At 41.0% G+C, this 17421-nt stretch overlaps 1 protein-coding gene across 1 annotated transcript in view; it reads right to left on the reverse strand.

The window, feature by feature from the left end:
* Positions 1–623: 623 nt before the first annotated feature.
* LOC103504913 (splicing factor 3A subunit 1) overlaps positions 624–17421 on the reverse strand; it is a 24909-nt gene continuing 8111 nt past the window's right edge. Inside the window, exons 10-23 of the mRNA XM_026820349.1 lie at positions 16105–16229; positions 14874–14969; positions 14125–14232; positions 13123–13279; positions 12477–12661; positions 11791–11896; positions 11244–11428; positions 10559–10748; positions 9727–9912; positions 9570–9680; positions 2756–2877; positions 1819–2058; positions 699–881; positions 624–662 (exon numbers count right to left, since the gene is read on the reverse strand). Coding sequence (XP_026676150.1) covers positions 624–662; positions 699–881; positions 1819–2058; positions 2756–2877; positions 9570–9680; positions 9727–9912; positions 10559–10748; positions 11244–11428; positions 11791–11896; positions 12477–12661; positions 13123–13279; positions 14125–14232; positions 14874–14969; positions 16105–16229 — 2033 coding nt within the window. The remainder of the gene's footprint in view (positions 663–698; positions 882–1818; positions 2059–2755; positions 2878–9569; positions 9681–9726; positions 9913–10558; positions 10749–11243; positions 11429–11790; positions 11897–12476; positions 12662–13122; positions 13280–14124; positions 14233–14873; positions 14970–16104; positions 16230–17421) is intronic.

The following is a 17421-nucleotide window of genomic DNA, read 5'->3' on the forward strand; positions in this document are numbered from 1 at the left end:
TTATGTGAAGTTATGTGTAAAGTAGACACTTTTTTGCTGTTTTGACTTCAGATTTGAATTTTTCACAACTTTTTACGTAGGAATCGAACTTTCAATTGAATCATATCCTCCATTTAGGTTAAAATGTGAGAAAAAGAAGTTTCATTGCTTTTAACATTTTGCAGCTCTATGAAATATTGAAACATCTTCTAAATTGGACTCTACGCTTTACGGGTCTGTGTCATAATCATAACATGCCCATACCATAAGTATGTCTTTCATCAGATGTGGGCGAGAAGAGACACAATACTTTACATTTAGGTGCTGGTTCACGACGAGAAAATAACCCGTTGAAATATTTTGCAAAATGAAATTATTTTGAGAGAAAAATAGCGGTAAAAATAAAAACTGTCGAGAAAAACAGTGGTAAAAATAAAAACTGTTGAGAAAAACAGTGGTTAAAAATAAAAACTGTCGAGAAAAACAGTGGTAGAAATAAAAAAAATCGTCCAGAAAAATAGTGGTAAAAATAGCTAAAAAGTCCAATTTTGTCAATGGTGGGCGTCGAACACAGGTCCTTCTATACGGCAACCTCCACAACACTTACCTTAGACAAGAACACCTGTTCCGGTATCAAACTCTCCTCAGACCGAATCTTCTTTCCCACGGGCTCTGGTATCACACTAGAAAAGAGAAAAAGAAAAGGGGAATCAACTTACATCCAAATGCAGTTTCTGCTTCCCAGCCGGCATACCAATCAGGTCGTGTATTTGAGACTTGAGTGCTGTGACAGAGGTTCTCAAATCCAGGGACAGGGAGAGGGTTTGTCCGTTCAGTTTCCACTCGGGCTTGTCCGTCATGTTGGGAACCACTACGTTGAAGGTTACGTTCGGGGTGGCCATCTATAGGAGAAAGGAAAAAATAAATTAATTATAATTATTAATATTTATTTGTAATATTATGGTACAATTAGTGATGGGTAAATACCCGGGTACTTATTTTTGGGGTAAATACCCTGGGTACTTATTTTTGGGGTAAATACCCTGGGTATTTACCCGGGTAAATACCCAATTTTTATAAATAGGTACCCGGGTATTTTCAAGAAGCGCCTCAGTCGAATTGTGCCCGGGAAATTAAAAAACAATCAAGTGACGATGTTTTCTGTTTATTTTTCTTCTTTTTTTTAAATACCCATTTTTTATTTACCCACCCAGTGGGTATTTACCCACGACCCATCACTAGGTACAATAGACCTTATGGGAAGTTATGTGTAAAGTAGACACTTTTTTGCTGTTTTGACTTCAGATTTGAATTTTTCACAACTTTTTACGTAGGAATCGAACTTTCATTTGAACCATTTCCTCCATTTAGGTTAAAATGTGGGAAAAAGAAGTTTCATTGCTTTTAACATTTTGCAGCTCTATGAAACATTGAAACATCTTCTAGATTGGACACTATGCTTTACGGGTCTGTGTCATAATCACAACATGCCCATACCATAAGTATGTTTTTCATCAGATGTGGGCGAGAAGAGACACAATACTTTACATTTAGGTGCCGGTTCACGACGAGAACACCAGAAAATAACCAGTTGAAATATTTGCAAAATGAAATTATTTTGAGAGAAAAACGGTGGTAAAAATAAAAACTGTCGAGAAAAACAGTGGTAAAAATAAAAACTGTTGAGAAAAACAGTGGTAAGAATAAAAACTGTCGAGAAAAACAGTGGTAGAAATAAAAAAATCGTCCAGAAAAATAGTGCTAAAAAGTCCAATTTTCTTTGTCAATGGTGGGCGTCGAACACAGGTCCTTCTATATGGCAACCTCCACAACACTTACCTTAGACAAGAACACCTGTTCCGGTATCAAACTCTCCTCAGACCGAATCTTCTTTCCCACGGGCTCTTCATCCAGCTGAGGCTCAGGGGCGGGGTGTTTTCGGCCCATAGGGGGGCCTGGGGGTCCCCCTACAGGGGGCCCTGGAGGGCCGGGGCCCATGGAGGGAGGAGGGGGCGGTACAAAGCCCGGAGGCAGGCCAGGGGGTTGGGGAGGCCCTGGCTGAAATCCGGCTGGAGTGACCTGAAATGAAGGACAAGGTTGATGTTATGAATTTTATTCGGTACACTTAGGCCAGCCACTCCTGATCAGGTGTACCTGTCAGGTCTACCTGATAGTGAGAGGCTGGTCTTATACCAACCTCAGTGGTGTAGTGGTTAATACGGTGGACTTTGGAACTGGAGGTTGGTGGTCGAGTCCAAGTCAAGTCATGAAATTGTTGATACAAATGTCGGAATATTTGACCACAAGACAATTTTTAACCCGTCATAAAATTTATCGAGGAACAATATTTCTGACAAGCATTTATGGGGGAGATAAGTGTTCAAGTTAGTACAATATCTATTTATTAGGTAGGTATTTGTATTTTTATTTCTTTATTCAACTCCTAGTCTAAAACTGTAGAATCCTCCTAGTCTAAAACTTTAGAGTGATAGCTAAAGTTTTGTGTGTATTTGTGTGATTAATAAGCACTTAAGTACTATCACTCATATCTAAAATTCAACTACTTATAAGAGTGACTTACTATCATTCCAGGGGATATCATCATCATAGGGGGAGGAGCAGCAGGCACGGGGGATAAGTAACTTGGGAGAAAGGGTAGGAGAAAGCCAGCCGTTCCGAGAACGAACATTATCCCATCAGGATAAAATCCGCCCAGGGCGGGAATCGAACCCGCGGCCTAGCGCTTACAAGGCAGGTAATAAAACAAGTGACTTACTATCATTCCAGGGGGTATCATCATCATGGGGGGAGGAGGGGCTGGAACGGGGGGGATAAGTAACTTGGGAGATCGGAAGAGCGGTTCAGCAGGACAGGTGTTGGCGGATATATTTAACGCCCCTGTATATACACTGGTAAACTTTACCTTTCTTTAACTCTAACCCTTTGATAAAGCTTTCAAGGGATTTTTTTAAAGAGGTGTACTTTTTAAAGAGCTAAAGATTTTTTCAAAGTGGTTTGATAAAGGGAACTGTAAATGCTAAGGTCTTATCGTCCCGAAATTTAAGAGAGAAATAAGACAGGATAGGAGAAAGCCAGCCGTTCCGAGAATGAACATTATCCGTTCAGGATAAAATCCGCCCCGGGCGGGAATCGAACCCGCGGCCTAGCGCTTACAAGGCAGACGTGCTACCAACCAAGCTAATTAAGCTGGCTATGTTCTTTTCGTGTTCAACCATAGCATCAGTCAATTATATCCAAATTGATTTTAAACATTATCTTTTTTTTCCTCTTTCCAGGATGGTGTGGATTCAGCCAACTTAGGAGCGGCCTACAGGGCCAAACACTGCCACGACTGTCTACAATCAAAATTCTCACAATCATCTACCACCCCGTATAGCTCACAATCAAAAGACTCCCAACTTACTAGCCCATCCGAAGTGAATCAGCAAACTAACCCATTCCGAGACAACCAAAATACTACCCCATCTGGAGACTTTTCAAATACTAACCCATTCCTAGATGACCTGTCAAGCAATCAAAATACTAGCCCTACAAAAGACTTACTGAGCGTACAAGAAAACCAGAATTCTAGCCCAACAAAAGACTCAGTGGACGGACAAGACAACCAAAGTACTTCCCCATCTAAAGACCCACTGAACGGACAGGAAAATACCTCAGCTGAATCCCTCGATGAAAGTTCACTACAAGAAAACAGCACGGACCAACAAGCTAAAGACACTAACCAAGAGACTGATGAAACCTCCCAAAACACTTCACAACCAAAAGACGCGATTTCAGAAGTTATTGGATCCCATACAGAGTTGGAGGTTGTTGACCCCAAGGCTAGTGCAGTAAAAGAAAATGAGGATGGATTTGGACTGCCAAGTTTCTTTGAATCAACAGCGTGTGCACCGCCTGCTAAGCTGTTGTGTAGCCCCTACCCTGATGCTGGCAAGGTAAGAAATTTTACTTTCCATTACCTGTTCCTACTTAGTCTGTGGGAGGGGGAGCACTTTCTCTCACGTAACTTTGATGGGGGCAAAAAACTGATTTTAAGGGGTTAATTTCTTATGGGGCAGTTCTAGGTTGAACACCCGGTATAGCTAAGCGATAAGTACAAGTTATACCTACATAGGTAGCTAAACATCTATTCTAGCTAAACAATAATAAGTAAGTAGTTGTCAGTCTTGTAAGCATTCAGAATGTCTGACTATTATGACGAGTCATGCTCTCTGAACATCCTCTCTAAATAAAAATAATGCTCACACCAGATCTGTCAATCTACTAATTCGTGGGTAGATACCTCCTTCATACATTTTAATTTATAACACGGATAATTTTGGTTAAGATAGACGATATAGGATAGGATATATTAGGCTCTATTTTTTCCTGAATCTTTTTATTCTCGTTATGTATTCTTAGCTAAATCCCTTTAATCTTTGATAAGGAAATCCAACTTTTAATAGACAAAATATAAGACTCTTGAAAAATTACCTTTGAACATTAGAATCGGCAAAAAGTGCACAAACTATATTAGGCCGATCCGAAATAGTATTAGGTATGTATTAGTATTAGTATCCTTCGAACGTTCGAATTGGCACAAACTGTCAGGCCAGTTTGATAGGATTGGCACAAACCGTATAACCTCGGGCCATTGGCCGTTCCAGACACGTCAGGATGGAGTCAAATGGCACAGATGAAGATTTCAGCAAAAGCTTCCTTGGACTAGATTTCAGCACTCAGCAGGTAATTATACCTAAATAATATACATATTAGACCAGCCACTCACTATCAGGTAGACCTGACAGGTACAGCGCCCCACCCTTTTTAGGAGCTAGGAACTATCCCCAAATTAAATCAAATAATGTTGGTTCTCAAGAGGCAATAGTCTAATACCTTTCTCCTTTTGTTCTCATTTCAGAATTTGGCCAAAATCACAGGATCAATCGGATATGAACGATTTTCGGGAGCTCAAATATCAAAAATAGCCAAAACCAAACCAGGCGCTTATGAAAATACAGAGGTGAGTGCTTTCTTTTTTTTTTTTCAGATCTTCTTCAAGCAGCCCGTGACAAGAATGAATTAGCCATCACAATTGTCAACGTTCAGTAGAGTATGGCACCAAAAGAAGAGGTTTGAGAGGAGGACCTGTAACTACTAAGGTCTTATCGTCCCGAAACCGAAGAGAGAATGAGAACACGACAGCAGAAAAACAGCCGCACCGAAAACGAACCTTATCTGAAATCCGCCCCGGGCGGAAATCGAACCCCGCGACCTCCCGCTTAATACAATACGCTAAATTTTATGATTTGACTTGAACTCGAACCACCAACCTTCAGATTCAAAGTCCACCGTGCTAACACTACACCACTGAGGTTGGTTTTCCGTAAAATATTGATCATTAAGTTTTTGAACACCCTGTAAAGTGTCGGTTACCAAGACGAATTGCTTCACCCTGTAAAGTGTCGGTTTGTGTTCAGTTACCAAGACGAATTGTTTCGAAAGTTCAAAAGTATAGGTAATGATTCTGTACACCAAAGTAGATTTCTGCTGCATTAAGTTTGCTTCAAAAGTGAAAGTAATTTTTAAGTCAGTTAAAGTAACACTTATCTGGGCTAGAGATAGAGTGATAGTACAGTAGAACCTCGATTATTTCAACTCGAAAATCCATTGGTTTGGAGTTGAAATCTTTCAAAGGATAGGTATCCTATCTTATCAGAGGAAGAGATCATAGAAAGTGATCATTTCAACCTCGATCATTTCAACTACCCCTGGCCCCAATTAGTTGAAATAATCGAGGTCCTACTAAACTCAAAACTACTGAAATTATCGTTATTAGCCTAGTACAGACCGGAAACGTTTGTTTCACAACAGTTGCAAAGCAAATGTTTTTAATGTTGAGCAATTTTCGAGATTAGAAAGCCAGATTAAACCTAGTACCTACAGACCTACACACTTGAAGACAAAAATGTTTGAGAAACAATTCTGGAGAGTAAAAAAATTTGCGAAACAAACGTTTCGAATGTTGAGCCACTTTTAGAAAGCCAGAATCAAGTGGAACGGTTCTCCTGAAGGATCAAGATTAAACCTAGTAGGTACCTACACACTAAAAGACAAAAATGTTTCAGAAACAATTCTGGAGAGTAAAAAGTTGCTGGATTGTTGCAAGAAACATTTGGAAGAGACCAGACCAGAAAGTTGGATCCCAATAGCAAAAGTAGAAGTAAATCAAATTAATAGGGGAACACGGCGCAAACGGTACATCGGGGCAAAACGGTATTCCGCCCTTTTTAGGAGCTAGGAAGTATCCCCAAATTAAATCAAAATAATAATGTTGGTTCTCAAGAGGCAATAGTCTTAATACCTTTCACCTTTTGTTCTGGTTTCAGAATTTGGCCAAAATTACAGGATCAATCGGATATGAACGATTTTCGGGAGCTCAAATATCAAAAATAGCTCAAACCAAACCAGGCGCTTACGAAAATACAGAGGTGAGTGCTTTCTTTTTCAGGTTTTTTCCAAGTCCAGTAAGAAAATGCTCCTTTTTCTGATGAAAAACAAAAAGCAAAGCAAATCAAATTTTGGGGAGGATATTATCCCGAATAGCGGCCGAACCGTTCATTTCTTGAGGACCGGCCCGCGGACACTTTTGATCATCATTAATAATGGAAGCTGTCTGCAAAATTTGAGCGACCTGTGGATAAAGGTAAAGTCGTGACAAGCGATAGTTCCTTTTGAGCTTTTTCCCTGTGAAACCCTAAATACTTTAAATAGCAAAACTTTGGTCCAGAATAATGGCCAAACCGTACCTCCTGGAAACAGGGCCCAAGGATACTTCTGATCTACATAATTTATCGAATCCCTGTACCAAGTTCGAGCGACTTTGGCTGAAATCTAAAGGCCTGAGCATTGCAAACTCTTTTTCAAAGATTTGGCGTTAAATAGCGGCCAAACCGTAGGTAGTAAAACGAAATTTTTCAGTGGCAACAAAATTCGGTCTTCTTCCATCAATTTTTTAGGCAGATTCTCATCACTTTCCGTTTCACATGATTTTCTTCAAGGGTTTGATAAACTCTCACACCGAAATCATAGTGAGAAGGACAGGATCGGAGAAAGCCAGCCGTTCCAAGAACAAACCCTATCTTGTGAATAAAATCTCGTTTTCCGTTATGTTTCAGAGAATTTCTCTAGTGAGTAGTTTCGCGTGCTCTCTATTTCTCGGTGACTACGCCCCTATTGATTGGTCATTTTTAATTCCATGCCTGACGATAAAATTCGAACTCAGATCTTTCTGATTGGAAAATTCCATACATTTACCACCATAAATCACGGGTATAGGTGGAGTCAGAACGGTGTAGAATCAGGATAAAATCATGATCTTTTATTACGATTTTATCGGAATTTTACACCAATTTGTGAAACGTTCTAAAAACGGGATAAAATCATGGTTTATCGCGATTTTATCAGGATTCTACACCGAATGGTGAAACCACCTAAACCTGAACGGTTAGGGTTACCATTGGGTGTGGAGTTTACTTCTTTCGACCACCACGTTCCTTAAGCTGAAGATGAACTTTGGTGCCCGGGGTAATGTTGTAGTAGGCCAGACTGTTTGAATCCTTAAAGAACAAACCCTGGAAATATCAAGAAGAAATATGTAGATACTGGTAGTATATTGTACAAGTATATGGAAAAAATCTGGTGTGAACATCACACGACTTTCGTTATCCTACTGAATGATGCTTATTTGAGTATTCTTTTACCCTAACTTTTACAATATCTCTAACCGTTTTGTTGCTATAGCTGAAAACCGCCAAAATCGGTTGAAATCTGTCCAAAAGCGGTCAAATATACCGCCAAGCGCAGCAACCATCTCAACCAAACGTTTTGTGTTGCATCCTTGTTACATTAATTTGTGAACTGCATACCAAATTTCAAGTCTCTAGCTTATACCGTTCCCGAGATATTGTTAAATTACACCGAAAACCGCCAAAAAGCTGAGTTTAACACTGTGAATACAGCCCAGCTTGGAACCCTCCAGCGCGCCTGCCTTCTAATTTTAGCGCGACGGATTTTAGCCTCAAGAGATAGGGTTCGTTTTCGGAACCGCTAGCTTTCTCCCATCCTGTCCTCCTTCTTTCTTCGCTTTCTGGACGATAAGACCTTAGCAATTATAGACGTTTTTCGATACCAACCACGATGCTTGACTTCAGTGGTTCATTAGAAACTGGTGTATTCAATGTATTATCGCCGTGCCCCTGGCTTGTGATGAGTTTGATACTTCGATCTCTACTCGTATAAAGCAAGATCTGTAAGTTTTCAGGCAGTGTCCAAAGAAAGGTTGGAATTATCCGGTGAAATTAAGTTTGTTGTATATTTCTAGGCTTGTGCTCCTGACTTGGGATCAAAGTTGGGAGACCCAGTACCTTGTACAACAGACCTAGGCCCTGTGCATGACTACTATGTGGAGAGATTTGGGTTTAACCCAGAGTGTAGAGTGGCTGTGTTTACGGGAGACAACCCATCGTCCATGGCAGGTAACCTTTTTCCCACTGGGATTTTTGTACAGTACAGTATCTATGAAAGACCAAGGCTAAAATCAGAAAGGGCGGATAGCGAAGAGCATAGAGCTCTCAGTTCTATGCGGTTTGTCGTCGCTTCCCGCCACCTGCTTTTTGCGCTATGCTCTTCGGTCCTCTCTGTTTTTAGCCTAAGAAAAACAGTTTTTTCTCTCTCAAAGCGAGACAGCAGGACTAGAGGGTCAAAAGTGGGACTGTACCGCCGAAAGCGAACGTTTGATCACTATGAAAGCATTAGTCATTGTTCTCATTGCTTTAATTGAACACAATATGGGCAAGTTGTTTTGCTAGTCATCACAACCTGATTCATGCTCTCAATATACAGCATGTTGTGTCTGATAATAGTCAACCACTTGCTAATTACCACAAGTCACGCATTTTCAGGAGATGTTTTTTTTTTTTTTTTTTTTTTTTTATTTTCTTGACCTGGAAATATAAACGAAAATGAAGCATGAGAAGAAATTCTGCTTGTTTAGCTGAATTTATTAAATAATATTATCTCAAAACATGGGAAGTATGTATTGCCTCTTCTCGCCCGTCTGACGAGGGACATACTATGGGATGGGCATGCTACGAAATAGACCATACGAGTAGCAGGTATTTTATTGCTACGAAATAAAAACGGCAATGAAACACCCACCTTTTATTTACTTATTAAAGGTAAAGGAAATCAACGGAGTAATTAATTAGCCTATTTCTTTCGCTTACCAGAAAGAAATTATTGTCATCTAGCAGAAGTTCCGTCACTTGGCAAGATGTTTTATCTACATTGATTTAATAGGAAAACATTCAATTTTAATAGGATTTAATTCAGCTAGAAATTCAACTGCTCTAGCGTAATTCCCGTTACTTACCCGGTGCGTAAACGGGTTCCTGGTTGATCTTTTCGTTGAGGTGTTTATCGCGTTATTCTACCCAGCGGGGATCCAGTAGGAATTCTACTACTAATCCCTCTTTAGCAGAATCTAATTTAACTAGGAATTCAACTAATATAGCGTAATTCCCACTTACCCGGTGCATAGACGGTTTCCTGGTTGATCTTTTCGTTGAGGTGTTTATCGCGTTGTTCTACCCAGCGGGGATCCAGTAGGAATTCTACTACTAATCCCTCTTTAGCAAAATCTAATTTAATTAGGAATTCAACTAATATAGCGTAATTCCCACTTACCCGGTGCATAGACGGTTTCCTGGTTGATCTTTTCGTTGAGGTGTTTATCGCGTTGTTCTACCCAGCGGGGGTCCAGTAAACCAATACGCATGTGCTCTTGTACCTTGGAGGCGGGGATTTTCTCTCCGGTGATGGGTGAGATGAGGAACTCATCGGTTGGAGACGGTTTGACCACCGGTGGACGCGCTGAAAGGGGAAACATAAAATATCAGAATAATAATAATAATAATAGTGCTTATTTATACTGCTCGCATAGGACTGAAAAGTCCCTTTACTCCAGCAGTAGGCTACTACTATAAATAATAATAATAGTGCTTAATTATACTGCTCACATAGGACTGAAAAGTCCCTTTACTCCGCAGTACGCAGTAGGCTACTACTACTATTATTGTGGTCAAATTCTCAAATTATATTGAGGATAAAATTCCATACCTCGGCCCGGATTGAACCCACGCCCTCCTGTTTACCAGTCGAGGGCCTTGATCACTACACCACCGAGGCAGGTAACATACCATAGAAAGTAACAAAGGTGGCTCCAAGAGGTGTATTTTTTCCAACGAGGTTTGATAGAGGGAACTGTAACTGCTAAGGTCTTGTCGTCCCGAAAGTGGTAGAAATTGATTTTTTTTAAAAGAGCCTTATCGTCCGAAAGGGAGACAGGATACGAGAAAGCCAGCCGTGCCGAGAACCAACCATATCCGTTCAGGATAAAATCCGCCCCGGGCGGGAATCGAACCCGCGACCTAGCGCTGACAGGGTAGACGCACTACCATCCAAGCTAACTAAGCTGGCTTACAGATGTTTTAATATGCAATTTCTTCATTTTCTTTACCTTGTTTAGGATCGTATCCCTTCTTGACCACAACTTTATCCGGAGCGGGCGGGAGAGGAGGGGGTTGTATCGAGGGCTGAGAGGGTAGGGGAGGGGCAGGTTCCACCTTCTTGAGAGAGGGGGGAGGAGGAGGCGGGGGAATATCCTCTTGTTCTTCCTCGGACGAAGAGTCCTCCTCCATGTCTTGCACCTGGGGGAGGAGAGGGAGAGATTTAAATGGGGATAAAAATGACCCTTTGTCCCAACATGCGCGGGTGGTCAAGTTTTAACGAGCTCGTCTGGCAAGCGTAAGATCGTCGGTTCGATACCCACCACGGGCTAAAAAAAATTGTACCTACCAGCTACGGCTGGTACCAAAATCTGAGTTTTAGCTTAAAGTATATTTTAAATTCGGGAAACTTTAGGAAACGGTTCCCTTTTGGAAATTTAGTACAGAACCATAGGAAATCCAAGATGAACCAAGTATTTCGAAAGCTCATACATCCATTATTTTCTAATCTTGTGTTAATCAAGGCTTCAATTGGAATGAATTACATGTGATTTATTACCAATCCAACCTTGTTTAGACTGCGGGATAAAAGGAACTTTTCAGTCCTATGCTAGCAGTATAAACAAGGTATATTCTATTCTGTTCTGTTCTTTTCTATTCTATTCTATTCTAGACTAGAATTCACCACTTCTGTACCTGAGTGTTGTCCTTCGCTTCTTTCGACTTCCTCGCCTCTTCATTTTCGTTATCCGATTCTTCTTCACTCGTTGTTCCTTCTTGCATATCATCCTCATTAATTTCCTCTTGCATTCGACCTCTACCGCGGTTAGCGTTGCGACCTCGCATGCGGGCGTTGTAATAGTCATTCTCTTCATCACTGCCTGGAATTGGAAATGTTTTGATTAAAAAAGAAAAAAAAATCTTGCTTGGCCGAAAGTCGAGAAACACGGTTCAGGAAGCTATTCAGCCTCTCATTAGGCCAGAGAATCACTATCAGGTAGACCTGATCAGGTGTCAGGTCTAGCTGATAGAGTCAGTTCTACCGAGCCTTATCGTCCGAAAGGGAGACAGGATACGAGAAAGCCAGCCGTGCCGAGAACCAACCATATCCGTTCAGGATAAAATCCGCCCCGGGCGGGAATCGAACCCGCGACCTAGCGCTGACAGGGTAGACGCACTACCATCCAAGCTAACTAAGCTGGCTTACAGATGTTTTAATATGCAATTTCTTCATTTTCTTTACCTTGTTTAGGATCGTATCCCTTCTTGACCACAACTTTATCCGGAGCGGGCGGGAGAGGAGGGGGTTGTATCGAGGGCTGCGAGGGTAGGGGAGGGGCAGGTTCCACCTTCTTGAGAGAGGGGGGAGGAGGAGGGGGAGGAATATCCTCTTGTTCTTCCTCGGACGAAGAGTCCTCTTCCATGTCTTGCACCTGGGGGAGGAGAGGAAGAGATTTAAATGGGGATAAAAATGACCCTTTGTTCCAACATGCGGGGGTGGTCAAGTTTTAACGAGCTCGTCTGGCAAACGGAAGATCGCCGGTTCGATACCCACCACGGGCTAAAAAAAAAAATGACCTACCAGCTACGGCTGGTACCAAAATCTGAGTTTTAGCTTAAAGTATATTTTAAATTCGGGAAACTTTAGGAAACGGTTCCCTTTTGGAAATTTAGTACAGAACCATAGGAAATCCAAGATGAACCAAGTATTTCGAAAGCACATACATCCATTATTTTCTAATCTTGTGTTAATCAAGGCTTCAATGGGAATGAATTACGTGTGATTTATTACCAATCAAACCTTGTTTAGACTGCGGGATTAAAGGAACTTTTCAGTCCTATGCTAGCAGTATAAACAAGGTATATTCTATTCTGTTCTGTTCTTTTCTATTCTATTCTATTCTAGACTAGAATTCACCACTTCTGTACCTGAGTGTTGTCCTTCGCTTCTTTCGACTTCCTCGCCTCTTCATTTTCGTTATCCGATTCTTCTTCACTCGTTGTTCCTTCTTGCATATCATCCTCATTAATTTCCTCTTGCATTCGACCTCTACCGCGGTTAGCGTTGCGACCTCGCATGCGGGCGTTGTAATAGTCATTCTCTTCATCGCTACCTGGAATTGGAAATGTTTTGGTTAAAAAAGAAAAAAAAATCTTGCTTGCTTGGCCGAAAGTCGAGAAACACGGTTCAGTAAGCTATTCAGCCTCTCATTAGGCCAGAGAATCACTATCAGGTAGACCTGATCAGGTGTCAGGTCTAGCTGATAGAGTCAGTTCTACCTGATAGTGTCACTGATACCTCATGAGCACACACAGTGACACTATCAGGTAGACCTGACATTCGGACCTTTTCAGCCGTACCTGTCAGGTCTGCCTGATAATGAATGGCTGACTTTAGCAGTATTCAGAGGGAAAAAAAGATTTCCTGTTCTTCAGTAGGTACACAGTTTCAGTTATTATTTTTAGTTAGGCTTTGGTTTTTAAAAAGCCCTCATTTACTTCGGGTAAAACCAGCAGTACGAGATCGCCCACTCGGTCTCCCATCCAGATACCAACCACAGTCGCCGTTGCTTACCTATCTGCATATCGTCATCCTCAGGTCGTCGCTGTCCATATTCCTCCTCCATCTCCTCGTCCTCCTCCAGATCTTCCTCTCCATTGTCCATTCTCTCCTGCATTAGAACCCTAGCGCCCACCTCATCCGGAGTAGTGGGAGGGGGGAAGTTACCAGGCTCTCCTGAAGAGGAAACAAAAGTGATTGATGTCTAATGGCCGCCACACACGTTCAAGTATGTTTGACAGGTGGCTTGTCAAACAAGAAGCTTGAACGTGTTTGGCGGACATAATACAGAGTCTACACTATGCTTTTTTCCACCACCCTTCATCTAAGGGTGCGTCTATTCTACGGTCGATCGAAATAGATCGATTTGGACTGGAACTCATATACAATAGGTAAAAAAAGTTTCTAGTGTCGACTTTGGTCGACTGCATAGTAGGACGACCTGCATATCTCTGAAGATCATTATATGCAACATCAGTGAAATAGCTTAGAGGTAAGGTACGTAAGTGGGGTTGTAGTTGTCTCTTCAGCCCAGTACAGATCAGATCATGAGAAAAATGGTAAGTATGAAAAATTTTTGTTTCTCAACGGGGAAAACTGTGCTATTCAATCAGATTGTGGGAAAATTCGTGGTTTAAATTAATTTGTTCCATTATTACCTATTTCAGTTTTTCAACACAATGCGTTTACCTGGCATATAGTCCACAGTTTCGACCACCACAAAGAAAATTGAAATTTTACTTATTTTTTAGAAAAATCCCTTAAAAATCACCAAAATGTTCAAAATCCCATAAAATCTCTTTTTATCCCAGAAACACAAGAAAGTCCCTTACGTAAGAATACTGATTCAAGATAAAACCAGCCACTCACTATCAGGTAGACCTGACACGTACACCTGATCAGGTCCGCCTGTCAGGTCTACCTGATACTTGATGAGCACACATACTATCAGGTACGGCTGAAAAGATCCGCCTGTCAGTCCACCTGATACTGAGTGGGTGGTAATATAAAACTTACCTTAGGTTTATTCATGGGTGGCATAGAGCGAGGGAGGGGAGGGTTCGGGGCATGACTACGTTTGGGTCCTATCTTCTCCTTCTCTTCATCAGGCAGAAGACCTTTCACCTGTTGGCATAAAGAAGCAAAAGGTTATGTCGATTCTTCTTTCGTGCTTTCAGCAATAACACAGAGAAAAAAAAAAAAAAAAAAAAAAAAAAAAAAACCCCCCTCTTTTACAAACCTTAAAAACCAATTTTTAAAAAAAAAAAAACTCGGCACTGCTTTACAATACTTGAAAGCACATTTTTTTAGATCCGTGCTTATCCAAGAACGGAAAAGTTCGGTCAGAAAATTTCCGCCCCGGCCGGGATTTGAACCCAGCACCTCCAGGTTGAGAGTCAGTGCTCTTGACCACTCGGCCACAGAGGCATAACACTGATGAGTACCATTGATACGCAAGGGCTGAGATCTAGGAAGTCTTCGGACAGTCTATTTCCTTATGTTTTTGTCATTGAGGTAGACTGAATAAAATATTGGACTTCAGGAAGAATTAAACAAGAACTCAGTACCTATTTGGTGTGGAACAGCACAAAGGAACACTCAAAACAGTTGTTGAGAGACTCTTATTTATTTCCAAATCAGTAAAGAACTAATTACCTATAATTATTTCATTAATTCACTTGTTTCTCTTCGTGAATTCGCTTACTTAGGTATTTTAATTATTTAGATTATTTACGGATAAATTAGCTTGAGTGTAGATAACTTACCTTATGTATCTGATGGATTTGATCTTCCAGGGTAATATTAGCCCGGGCTGCACGAGTAGCTGCCTCTACACTTGACGTATGACCATCCCATGTAGCCTGTACAAATAATAGAAATAAGAATAATAAAAAGTGAAATATAAAGATTAAAAACTACGAATAAGGATAAAAGAGAAAGACAAAAACTTATACTTACCAAGGTACTAAGAATAAGAGAAAGAATATCTTTTTTTCTTCTTCTTCTTCTTCTTTTTTCTTCTTCTTCTTCCCTCGCCTTTCCAGTGTTAAAGACGGGGTCGGCGTTTTTCGTCAGCCTCTCAATCAGCCCGAGCTAGGGTGATTGCTTTGGGCTGACATTCGGGTTTGACTACAAAAATTATACGAGTGGATGCCCTTCGCACTCAACTTTTGCTATTTCGTTAGGGAGGGAAATTTCAGGCTGGTATCCTCCCGGTTCACAGACCTAATTCGAAGAGAGGACAGGGTAGGAAAAAGCCAGCCGTTCCTATAACAAACCTGATCTGTTTAGGATAAACTTCGCCCCGAGCGAGAATCAAACCCGCAATTATGTCTTCTTCTCTCCTTCTTTCACTAAACCTTTTCCCATTTCTATATGGGGTTGGCATTTCCGTCTTTAATTCTTCTTCTCCACAATCCTCCTTTTAAGGCTTAGGGCTTCAAACCCGCGATCATCTACTGACTATTTATCACTCACCTTATCATCTTTGCGAGTATCTTCCTCGCCAATTTTCTTTCCTATGGCAGTCTCCTCATCTCCCACACCGAAAATATCGGTACGTCTCTCTGCCAGCTGCTTCAGACTAGCTTCAATAGCTTGACCTGGAAATAGCTAGGGTGATTGCTTTGGGCTGACATTCGGGTTTGACTACAAAAATTATACGAGTGGACGCCCTTTGCACTCAACTTTTGCTATTTCTTTAGGGAGGGAAATTTCAGGCTGGTATCCTCCCGGTTCACAGACCTAATTCGAAGAGAGGACAGGATAGGAAAAAGCCAGCCGTTCCTAAAACAAACCTGATCTGTTTAGGATAAACTTCGCCCCGAGCGAGAATCAAACCCGCAATTATCTCTTCTTCTCTCCTTCTTTCACTAAACCTTTTCCCATTTCTATATGGGATTGGCATTTCCGTCTTTATTTCTTCTTCTCCACAATCCTCCTTTTAAGGCTTAGGGCTTCAAACCCGCGATCATCTACTGACTATTTATCACTCACCTTATCATCTTTACGTGTATCTTCCTCGCCAATTTTCTTTCCTATAGCAGTCTCCTCATCTCCCACACCGAAAATATCGGTACGTCTCTCTGCCAGCTGCTTCAGACTAGCTTCAATAGCTTGACCTGGGAATATAAACGAAAATAAAGCATGAGAAGAAATTCTGCTTGTTAAGCTGAATTTATTAAATAATATTATCTCGAAACATGGGAATTGCCTCTTCTCGCCCGTCTGACGAGGGACATACTGTGGGATGGGCATGCTACGAAATAGACCATACGAGTAGCAGGTATTTTATTGCTACGAAATAAAAACGGCAAAGGTATTAAAGGTAAAGTTGACAAGTTTTTAAAATAGCAAAGTTAAAAAAGTCACATATTTTATTGATTAGCACTTAAAAAACGAACTTTGAAATCTTATTTCCACGATCCACGATACTTCGAACAACGAACAACTCTGACGAGCACAGCGGCCATCTTTTCAGTGTTTACAGGTGTATTACCGTACATTACCGTACGAGGGAACAAAATCCGTACGGAAATCTTACCTTACTACGGAAAGCCACCTAATCCTGTAAGGTTACCATTGGGTGTGTGGATTTTATTTCTTTCGACCACCTCGTTCCTTAAGCTGAAGATGAACCTTGGTGCCCGGGGTAATGTTGTAGTAGGCCAGACTGTTTGAATCTTTGAAAAACAAACCCTGGAAATGATAATGGTGCAAACTGTATGAACAAGGATAAAAAATACTAGTAGTAAAAACAAGAAGAAGAAGAAGAAGAAGAAGAAAAAGATTTGGGTCCGTCTCCCATCAGACGCGCGACTTTCAGTCCCCAGCCTGAGTGGGGCCGTGAACGCGAACGCGATTGTCCAGATAGTCACCCATCCGGATACCAAAAACATTTAAAGTTGCTGGACTTAGTGATTCATTGGAAAGTGGTGCATTCAATATACTATTACCGTTGTATAGACCAAACGAAGGACCTATTTTGGGACTATAAAACCTCAGAGGCTAGTGGCTACATTTTCCCCTATTCTTCTTTTTCTTCTTCGCCTTTTTCCGTGTCCAGACGGGATCGACATTTTTCGTCAGTCTCTCAATCAGCCCTAAGGTGATTGCTTTAGACTGACATTTGGTTTTGGCTATAAAATTTTACGAGTGGATGCCTTTCGCACTCAACCTTTGCATTTTCTTTAGCTCCCTACACTTCCAAATAAATAAATGAATAAAGTGGTTGGGTGGAAGATCTCCTTTAGAAGACTTCTGCAACTTTATTAAGTAAAAAAAAAAAACAAAAAAAAAAAAAAAAAAAAAAAA

The sequence above is a fragment of the Diaphorina citri genome, unplaced genomic scaffold (genome assembly GCF_000475195.1).
Source record: "Diaphorina citri unplaced genomic scaffold, Diaci psyllid genome assembly version 1.1 scaffold140, whole genome shotgun sequence".
In the NCBI taxonomy this organism is placed as follows: Eukaryota; Metazoa; Arthropoda; class Insecta; order Hemiptera; family Psyllidae; genus Diaphorina; species Diaphorina citri.